Genomic DNA, 10095 nt, shown 5'->3' with positions numbered 1-10095 from the left:
GTAAGTATTTCAGTTTTGTTTTTTCTACCATTTGTTAACAGGGAAACTGTAACGCTGACAAGTAAAAGGCTTTCTTCACTGTGTTACCATAAAGTAGAAACATTCACATGTAACCTAATGAATGCTAGGCTGGCCTGAGGTATGTAGAGCAGCCTCAGAATAAAAACAATAAAGGCAGATATAAATATGTTGTAATTAACAAATTCATGTTGAGGGTTTCAGTGCTTTCAAAAGTTCCACAAAGCATCTCATTCACAATTACAGCAGAAATACACTGAGAGACAGCCTGCTGTGCATTTCCTTTTAAATGATATAATGGATCAATAATCAGGAGCAATAAGCTAAACAGTGACTTTTTGTAATGAGAAACACCAAACATAGTCTGGCTCTAACTGCTAAACTTGTAACTGGGAACATTTCAATCCAATCACCTTGTGTCACACTGAACTGTGCACATTTTTGCTCCTCGCTAAACAAAATAAAATATCTCCAAACATCAGCTGGAGTTGTATGAAATTGTGATGGGTATTTCGCAACACTGTTACTAGATACTTTTACTTTTGGACTTTAACAAACAAACAACACCAACACAAAAAAGCAATGAAGTTACAAAACAAATATTCATGAGCTCTCGAAAAGAAGACGTACAGTTGCATACGAACATTCAGGCACACAGAGGAAAATGGCGTATACTGTTACAATTAGAGATATTTTATTTAATACAGACACTGTGGCGTGTGCATGTCTTCTTCTAAAGGCAGGAACTCTAGGCCTTCGAAGCCAGCCGAAGCAGCAAGTGGTATTAGTTTGCCAGCTGAAATTTGACCAGCTGACAAATACTGTGAACAGACTTGTAAAAAGAATTTATATGATGCAAGAGATGGATATAAAGACATGAAGGCACTTCAAGCATGAAAATCTACTATTCCAAACCCTTATGTGTTTGAAAAGGAGCTGCAGGAAGGTTTTGCTGACACGTGAGTGAATGAGCATCATGCATCACTGAGACCTAATATGCCAACATGGTCCTGACGTACACCCTCATAACAAAAGTCAACATCTACAGAAGTCATGTGGTGACTGGGTCAAGAAATCAAAACTGGGTTTTTGCAGCTACAGTCACCAAAGACGTGTTTGGAGACAAGGAGGAGCAGCTTTTCATATAGCAGACCCCCACAACCAATCTGCAAGGCAGAGCGGGGGGAAAACCATTCATAAATCCCTTTTACAGTCCCCTCTAAAAATCCGCTGTGGCTACGCCTTGTGTCAATGTAGTTTTCTATAAGTGGGACTTTTCCATCTGTGCTCAACGAATGAGTGTGCTGTGACCCATTTGTGCCCACAGCTGATGGTTCTGCCTTATTTGTGTATCCCCTAAACAGGTTAATGCTTTTTAAAAAGTCCTAACACTTATTATCAAATGTAAGCATTGAAGTATAAGACTGAGGTGTAATTAAATATTAGTGGTTTGTTTTAGTCTTGAAGTGAAAAACTGAAACTCTATATTGTATCTATATTTGTATATACAAACACTTACCGTAGTCGAACGAATGCAGCCTTAGATACCGCATCAAGCTCGATGCATAAAAGAATCATTTCACATAATTGCTGCACACAAAATTATAAAATTATTGCCTGTGCAGATTTTGCGTGTGCTGTTTCTTTTACATATAGTCTGGCAAACGTCTGGCTTCACACATGGACTTACAAGATAGCTGCATTTGAAATGTCACATATTTTGCAAGAATACGGTTGCTCGCCCGTGTGTTTTTTTCATGTGAACCAACAGAGTAGAACGACTCCTGAGACATTTCCCGCATGTTTTGCAAGAAAAGGGCTTCTCGCCTGTGTGGATTCTGACATGAGCATCCAGTATTGACTTCTGATTAAATCTTTTACCACAGATGTTACAAGAAAATGGCTTCTCGCCCGTGTGAGTTCTTTTATGGACGTTCAGTATTGACGTCTGGTTAAATCTCTTTCCGCAAATGTTGCAAGAATACGGCCTCTCGCCTGTGTGGATTCGTTTATGAACGTTCAGTATGGATGTCTGATTGAATCTTTTACCACAGATGTTGCAAGAATATGGCCTCACGCCCGTGTGGATTCGCAGGTGTCTGATTAATTTGGAATTAAATGGAAATGTTTTTCCACAAGTGTCACATTTGAAAGACTTTTTGCTTGCGTGTGTTTTACAGTAATTCATCAACATTGCAGGATTATGTATATGATTGCCTTTGTGACTTATCTTCTGTGGTTTTGTCTCTGCATTTCCAATTGACATACAATCCTCAGGCTCGTCTTCTTTGTGAGGGCTTTTAGATAAATAGGAACTGAGAGAAAAGAGCTGGTGGTTGGTATTTAGCTCTGCTTCCTCTGAGGTTTTAATAGATATTTTGACTAAGGAATGTTTTTCTGTTGCACTTACTAATTCACTCGGATTCAATCTCAAAGTCTGATCTTCAGCGTTGTCGCCTTTCTCATAAGTAAGAGGCACAATGCAAGTATCAGTCTCCTGCTTCAGTACAAGATGCTCTCTGTCCTGACTAGCGCAGAGTTCCTCTTTAACCTCTTGATCCAACCTGGGGTTCCTCTCCTGGAAAATGGGCTGCTGGTCAGAGGCAAGAACCTCCTCCTCTTTACAGGCAAGCTGATGTGGGAGCTCTGGAGGGATAAGTGAAACAAACAAACAAACAAACAAACAAACAAAAAGTTACACACTGACAGAAACTACACAGATTTTGCTACCCACCTAAAAGTTCATAAATATTCCATATACTGGTGTGTGCAATCCAATGTCAGTAACAGAAAAAAGTAAAATAAAGAAAACTACCCAATAAAACACGTTTGAGGTGGAAGGGATTTGAAACAAATAAATAGCATTGTAGTTTCCGCTCAATTTCATGTTGCCAAATCTGATATTTTAAACAATGTTGTAGAATAAATTTCAGATTTTCTTCCGTTTTGATTGATCAAAAAACTAAAACATTTAAGAATAGAAAAAATGCTTAGCAAACACCGACTCCCAGTTTTTCTCTCACGCTGACAAAGATTATAGACTGAGGTCGGTTCGACACGTGCTGTGGTAATAGAGGCACGTTCATATTCCCATCCTCACAACCCTGTTGGGATAAAGAAAACAAACTAATAGGACTTTAAACGAACAGGATCTAATATAAGTCTGAAGCCTCCATTATTTAACTGCAAATTATATCAAACGTGTAATTAAGGTGTTGCGGACCTATCCTGGGTAACTTCACCGCAGGTTTGCAGACGATGTCCAGCAGCCTGCGCTGACGGCTGATCTCTTCTTCGTACTCGAGGATAGTTTTTTCAAAAGCGCTGAATATTTCTTTAGCAGCAGCAGCTAGTCGCTCGTTGAAAAACTGTCTAAAATGCTGAACTGAAGGCATTATTGCCTTGTTACACATATATTGTTCCCACGCACAAGTCGATGTTTACGCCACCAGCCCAGTTTCTGTTTACTTCCGCTCGGTGTCACACTAGAAGATCCGGCTTTGGAAGCGAGTTCACCCTTTCATTCTTCTCCCTCCTAGTAGTTGATCTATTCAAGTCGCTTTCACGGGGACTTTTAGTTATTTTTTTCTGCGCTGCTGTAATTATACTACGTATCTTTAAGACACTTGGCATGAGGTAGTTTCGTTAAAATGTAACGGTGGACATGCCTGAGCATCCACTCAAAGTAAATGTCTCATCAGTAGTTCTCTTTCTGAGCATGAATACTGCTGCCGTCTTTGATCTTCTCACTCTCCACGTTACTTCCACTGGCTCGTACAGTGTTCCGACACTGAAAGTCAGGCAGCTCTTCGTTCCGCCTTTACTTGTTGCCTTTTCATTTAGCAAGAAGGCTGTGCCTCTACTATCTATGATCTTACTCCGCTTTTGGTATATAGTCTACTTTAAATATGATCAATATTCATAGTACTAAAAGTCTTTTCAAAGACTTTTGAAAGTCTTAACACAAAGCCCGTTCCTCTGCTTCAAGGGGGAAGTATTTCTGGACGGAACTACGTCCTGCAGCAAAGGCTAACTTACGCTAAGCTATGAGGGGTAGCTGCTGTGGTGAAGGGGGATACGAGATAAACAAAGACAAAACTGTTACGTTTGGTTTTAGGTCGGATCTGGTTTCATCTCGGTTTCGGTATATGTTTGGTAACTTCCACAGAATCTAAATGGGTGCACACTACTGTGCCATTTGTAGACAAACAACATTCAACGGGAAGGGACACATTTTCGGAAAAACTCATCAAAGTAGACTCAGAGTGGTTCTCCTTAAATTCACAGAAAAGGTATGCAGATTGTAGATTTTTTTTTAACTGATATTTGATATTGAGAGTAGTCTGTGTTTTGTGCAGCATGATCTGACCCTGGTAGAAGTGATGGAGGCAAACTGTTGTTAAAATCCTAGATTGAACTCTTTTCCTTCTGAGTAACATTAAAAAGTATGATTCCCAAGTTGTGTAGCGAAATATTGTGAGTCCATTATCTTCTTTATTATATGTATATGATTTTAGGTCTACAGAACGGCCACCATGAGGTGCGTCAGTATTCATAATAATCATAACTCTGATACCACCAGCACGTCACGCGTAATGTGCCCTGCTTCTGATTAAGTAGCTTGAGATCATCCTTTCATATCTAATGCACGATACAACTTAAATAACTTTAAAGCATCATAATTATTATTATTAATATTACTATTATATTTTTATGATTGTGTATTATATATTTTAACAATTTGTTTTTACTCGATATACGACATCTGTATATATCATTATGATATTACCGTTATATTTCTTTGAAATCGGACAGTAATATAGTCTGATTTATTATCATGTATATTACATATATTTTTCTTTATCAGTAAGGATTCAGACTTGTTCCCTAAAACAATTTATTTGAACAAATATTTAAACAGTTCATTTATATATGTCCTCAAATACTGTAATGTACATACTTGCATAGTATGTCTTTGCATGTCAATAAATTTGGTCTATTTTTTTTGTATGTACACAGTAGTTGGAGATTTGCACATGTTAGTAGCAGTTTGGGGATTTTCTTGTTATTTATTCCTGTCCTTTTTTACCAGTGAAATAAATACATCCTCATTATAAAGTTGTTTTCAAGTCTTTGAGAGTTTTATCACATTATCTTGTCCAATGCAGCCTTGATCTGAAACAACACAAAATCGACAATAAACACTGACATACTGCCATTAGTAAATGTCATCTTATTTAGAGATGGGAGTCAACAAGGCCAATCTGAGAACTACTGTTAGCTTTTCCTGAATCAGCTCTTTGTAAGCATATATATAAATATATAACCCTATATAATTCAACAGCACCACAAACTACACTCTCCAAACTGATTATATATATTTTTTAAATTTGTATTTTTTAATTTGAATAATAATAAAAAGTAATATTTAAATGCAACAGTAGAATTGTGTGAAACTGTTTTAGCTCCAATCAGAGTCTAACTTTGTCAGTTTTCTATGTCTGCTTCATCCACTGTCTCCCAGGTGAAGGAAGCTCGCCGAACACTTAAGAAACCCCAAGTAGAAAAGTTTGATTGCACCCAGCACAAGCAGACATTCTGGTGCTACTGCTGTGGGTGTGAAATTGAGAAAAACGTTACAGACGGCAACATGACTGTCCTTTATGGAGGCCTGTTAGAACACATGGCCACGTGAGTCTTACTTATAAGGTTTTATTCACTGTATTTTGTTTTGTCTGGAACCATTTTGATTGCCTTTGATTGCTCAGATTTCTTCAATTTCCTTTGCTGTTTTAAAGCAATCCATGTCTGAAAAAGTGTTTTAACACATTTTCAAAAAACTGTTTTGTTTTGTTTTTTCATATAAACTGCATTTAAATACGTATTACTTAACTGGCTGTGTATACACATGCTGTTGTAAAGAAGAAGGATAGGGTTAATTGCTTACGTGTGATGAAACAGGAAAGATCCTTAAGTGACTGATAAGACACAATCAGGAAGAAAACGCTGACGCCTGAATTACTGTTTGCATTTCTTCCTGTTTATGTGCCAACTTGCAAGTTGAGTTTTTAAAATATCTTGAAGATGTTTCCCAAACCTACACATGCAACAAAAATATGTAATATGTCCAGAGGTCACCAAGACCCATTTGACCACGAAAGATACATTTCTCAAACATTTGCTGAATGAATATAGTACACCTGCTTTATTTTTTCATATAAATTTATATGAGAGTGTATTTAAAGTTTTTCAATTATATTTTATTTCAGCCCAGAACACAGGAAGAATACACACAAGTTCTGGTGGGACAATAAAGCTGACCCGAAGTTTAGAGACAAAGTCATCGTCACAGAAGAGGAAACGGAAAGGTAGACCTACTGAGCCAAAAGTATTCAGACATTATTAAAGTTTGTTTGTAAAATTAAATGTATCTGCATTGACTGTTCTGTATTTTTCTTTAGGTTTAAAGTTGAGGTGGCAAAGGCATTGGAATCATTTGTGGAGAATGAGGATGAATACATTAAACAGGTATTGCAACATTGTTTTTAAATGAACTACATATAGCATTCTGTTTTTGGGGTAGTGAAGCACAGTATTGATAAATGCTAATATAGTTACATATATAGAGGTGTTTTAAATGTTCAGTTCAATTTATTGCTGAATTATCCAGCATCTCAACATCTGAAAGTCAGCTCTGAAATGCAGATGTAGTTACTTAGAGACTGTTCTCATCCATAGAGTCATTTTTCAGCATTATTAGTGTCTTAAGGAAGGGTACATTATCCAGGTTTGAAACCTTTTGTTGGTAATTATTTTTTGTTTTCTCTCTTTTTTTGTGACTGCAGCATGCTGAGCATATACGAGCCCAGGAAAAGCATCGCCAGGAGGTCTTACAGTCGCTTTTAGAGGTTTGTTTTCCAACGATGCTGTGGCAGTATCCATCACTGTGGCATTAACTGGTGTTTGTTTGCACGTAAGATTGCAAATTCCACCATTCTTCAGCTAAATAATTGTAGGCTCCTGTTTAACTCTTGAAGAATAGTGTGGCTGGTTAACCTTTTGGTGTAAGAAGAAGGGCACGAGGTTTATATTAACATTTTGGGTAATGTTGTGTGTAAGGATTGTGATGATAAAAGCTGAAATGAAACATGATTAGATGTCAGACTTCCTCTGTGAACCACTGTTGGCTTTTCCTGAATCAATATCAGCTTGATGCAGAGCCTGAGTTGTTAAACGGACCCAACGGCACAGACTCATCTGTAGAGAACTCTGTCAGGTAAACCATTGTCACATCTGCAACACTGTAGCTATTCTACACTCTCATCAGTCTCACTTCAAATGACTTGTGTTTGTGTTTGGGGATCACCTTGTCCTTTGGGCAACAGCTCACAGTTTATGTGTCAAGGATCAGACCAGCAGGCGGGGAGCAGCTTTGTGGACTCGATGGGTGAAATGCCGTGGACTCCAGCAGGACACGGCCTGACATTCATAGGTTATCAGGTAGACTGGCAGCTTTTATTCAAAAAGTATTCACTCATCTATACATATATATATGCAATGTTATCATACAAATGCAATGACCTCACATGAACGCTTTTTTTCTCTCATACAGGATTCATCGAACAGTGGAAACGTTCATACAGGTACTGTGATGTATGACTTGAGGTGGCGGTGAAAAAAAAAATATATATGTGGTTGTGCAAAACAACTGCTTTTGAGAGTTACACAGAACTTTTACTGTTCCTGCTATTTATAAAACGAATACATATAAATTCAGTATATATGCTCACTGGGAACATTATTAGATTCTCCTTACTAGTACCTTAATTCCTGGTAGCATAGATTCAACAAGGTGCTGGAAAGATTACTCAGACATTTTGGTCAATATTGAGATGATATCTTGTGATCTTGTCCCCAAACTTGTACATCAGACTTAGTCATATAGTCATATTAGTCATATTGCATGATGAATTAAAAATAAGTGCTTAATGATGTTGACCTAACTGCATTGTGTATCAGTGGACAAACTTTGGTTTCTGTTAAGCTAATACATTGTTTACTGGTTTCCTGTTGTGTTTTTCAACCTTTCTGAAGCTTCTGCATGAAACTATTTTGTCTGCTTGATGAAGCATTTTAACCTGTGTGTGCTGTAGGTGCTGTCCCTCCTTGGCTCCAAGATGATCCTGTAGAAGGGACCTCCAGAACTGCTGCAGAGCCAGAGATTGGCCCATCACTCCACGAGTTCCTGAAACATAGTAAGGACGATGCTATCATCAAATGACATGTAGCAGTGTCAAGCATTTGTTGCATCACTGTCATTTATAAGTAGCATTTTCGTAAACACTAGAGCTACAATCATGAAGCTGCTGTTGCTGGAGTTAGTGTGAGGAATTAAAAATAACATATCCACATAGACTTGTATAAAACCAGTTAAAAAAATCTGCCTGTAATGGGAGTATAATGACATCTCGCTTTTGCCAGAGGAGCAAGAGAAGCTGAGGAAGCTTCCTCCGAACAGAGTGGGGGCCAACTTCGATCACAGCTCACATACAGACGCCAACTGGCTTCCTTCCTTTGGTAGAGTGTGGAACAGCGGTCGACGCTGGCAGTCCAGGTTAGTTGACAAAGCTCTTCATTGCACCTGGTTTCCATATATGGTGTTTTGGGACATGTTTGGGCAGAGGAATGACTACAGAGACAGGAGAAAATATCATTCAGATATTTTCAGTGTTTTATGTTTGCACTGTTAGCCAATAGGCCACATGATCCTCAATGTGTCTAAAATCTATGGTGTTTATATTTGTGTTAAATTTGCTTTCATGGGGATGAAATCATGCTATCACTTTTTAAATGTTAAAGATCTCATCAACACAAGGGAAATATAGCCCACCTGTTTAGATTCATACAGAAGATCAAAATATTGTTTAATATCCACCAGATTCTTGTCTGCAAGATGCTGATGCATTAAACGTTTTAAAGTGTGACAGTCGCACGTCAAAATGACCAGTGATGTAGGAAAAGCTAACCTTCAGTGGACTTCATTTTATCATTGTTGTACTGTAGAAGATGACTTGAATACTAACGCCATTTACTGCAAGTCAGACAATACTAAGTTTTGTTTCTGCATTTTTTATTTAGTGTGTAATTTTGTATTTTATCACCTGGAAACTCAGGAAAGCTGCAAAAAAAAGCCTGAAACAGTTTAGCACTTTACTGCTGAGCCAAATTTGTCCATATAGGTTTTTTTCTGTTGTTTGAGATTCAACTCCAGTAAATTAGCTTCTCTTGTCAATGCATGTGAATATGTTTTTGTTTTTCCCACAACAGGCACCAGTTCAGGCAAGAGGAAGGGCAGAAGCACAGACAGAAGAGGAGGAGGGAACATGGCACAGAAGGGTCAAAGAAGATAAAAGCAACAGATCAGCTGAACACTTAATATTTAGCATGGCGTGTGAGAATAGAGAAGTGATAGTGATGTATATAGTGTGTGACTTGTTACTTATGGTTATAATGAGTGTTTAAGGAGCTGGACTGGAAATGTTTAGGTTGATAAGACACCTGTACATGCATGGCAGTACATGTAATTGTATTCAAACATCTTTTCAAAAACCCAAATTTCAAGTATTGCTATAAAGACATTCATTTTGTATTATAAGTATTGGCTATTCTTTATTAAAGAGAAGTAAGCTCTGTTTTTTGTTTTATTCTTTAATAAAAAAAAATTAACTGCATGTTGCACTTATAGTATAAGTGAGGACATTCACTTATTTAATCAACTGTAAAGACTTTTATCAAGTCCTGGATTCTGATCAGCAGTTTGCTTATGCATAGATCTGAGGGCAATACGACTGTTACAGCAAGTAAACAGAAGGGGGCGCAAGGAGCTAAACTAAAAAGCACCTTTGTGTGCCAAGATGAAGCTAACACAGGCATGGTGCAGTTTGTCATTTTTAATGATACGGTTCTTTTCTGTCTTTATGTGACAGGAAAACGTATGTGATTGAATACTACTGTGCTTGTTGAAGCAATGCAACCGTGAAAAATAATACACATTGAAAGAAATCTCCGTCCCGGGTC

At 37.7% G+C, this 10095-nt stretch overlaps 2 protein-coding genes across 2 annotated transcripts; one reads left to right on the top strand and one right to left on the bottom strand.

Annotated features, from left to right (window-relative positions):
* LOC102203453 (putative zinc finger protein 735) lies at positions 1-3770 on the bottom strand. Its single transcript, XM_005738135.1, has 2 exons — positions 3242-3770; positions 1-2664 (listed from the first exon to the last, which is right to left on the bottom strand). The coding sequence occupies exons 1-2, from the start codon at positions 3429-3431 to the stop codon at positions 1730-1732; spliced, it is 1125 nt and encodes a 374-aa protein (XP_005738192.1). The 5' UTR covers positions 3432-3770; the 3' UTR covers positions 1-1729.
* A 266-nt stretch (positions 3771-4036) lies between these two features.
* On the top strand, positions 4037-9711 carry cenatac (centrosomal AT-AC splicing factor). Its single transcript, XM_005738133.1, has 11 exons — positions 4037-4310; positions 5543-5709; positions 6288-6386; positions 6480-6546; positions 6864-6926; positions 7227-7294; positions 7404-7518; positions 7631-7661; positions 8172-8273; positions 8500-8632; positions 9346-9711. Exons 1-11 carry the CDS (start codon positions 4194-4196, stop codon positions 9452-9454), a joined length of 1071 nt encoding a protein of 356 aa, XP_005738190.1. The 5' UTR covers positions 4037-4193; the 3' UTR covers positions 9455-9711.
* The last annotated feature ends 384 nt before the right edge of the window (positions 9712-10095 follow it).

The sequence above is a fragment of the Pundamilia nyererei genome, unplaced genomic scaffold, assembly GCF_000239375.1.
Source record: "Pundamilia nyererei isolate P.nyererei 1_Seehausen unplaced genomic scaffold, PunNye1.0 scaffold00082, whole genome shotgun sequence".
NCBI lineage: Eukaryota > Metazoa > Chordata > Actinopteri > Cichliformes > Cichlidae > Pundamilia > Pundamilia nyererei.
The sequence above is the reverse complement of the archived record's forward strand: the minus strand, read 5'-3'. Positions and strand labels throughout refer to the sequence as shown.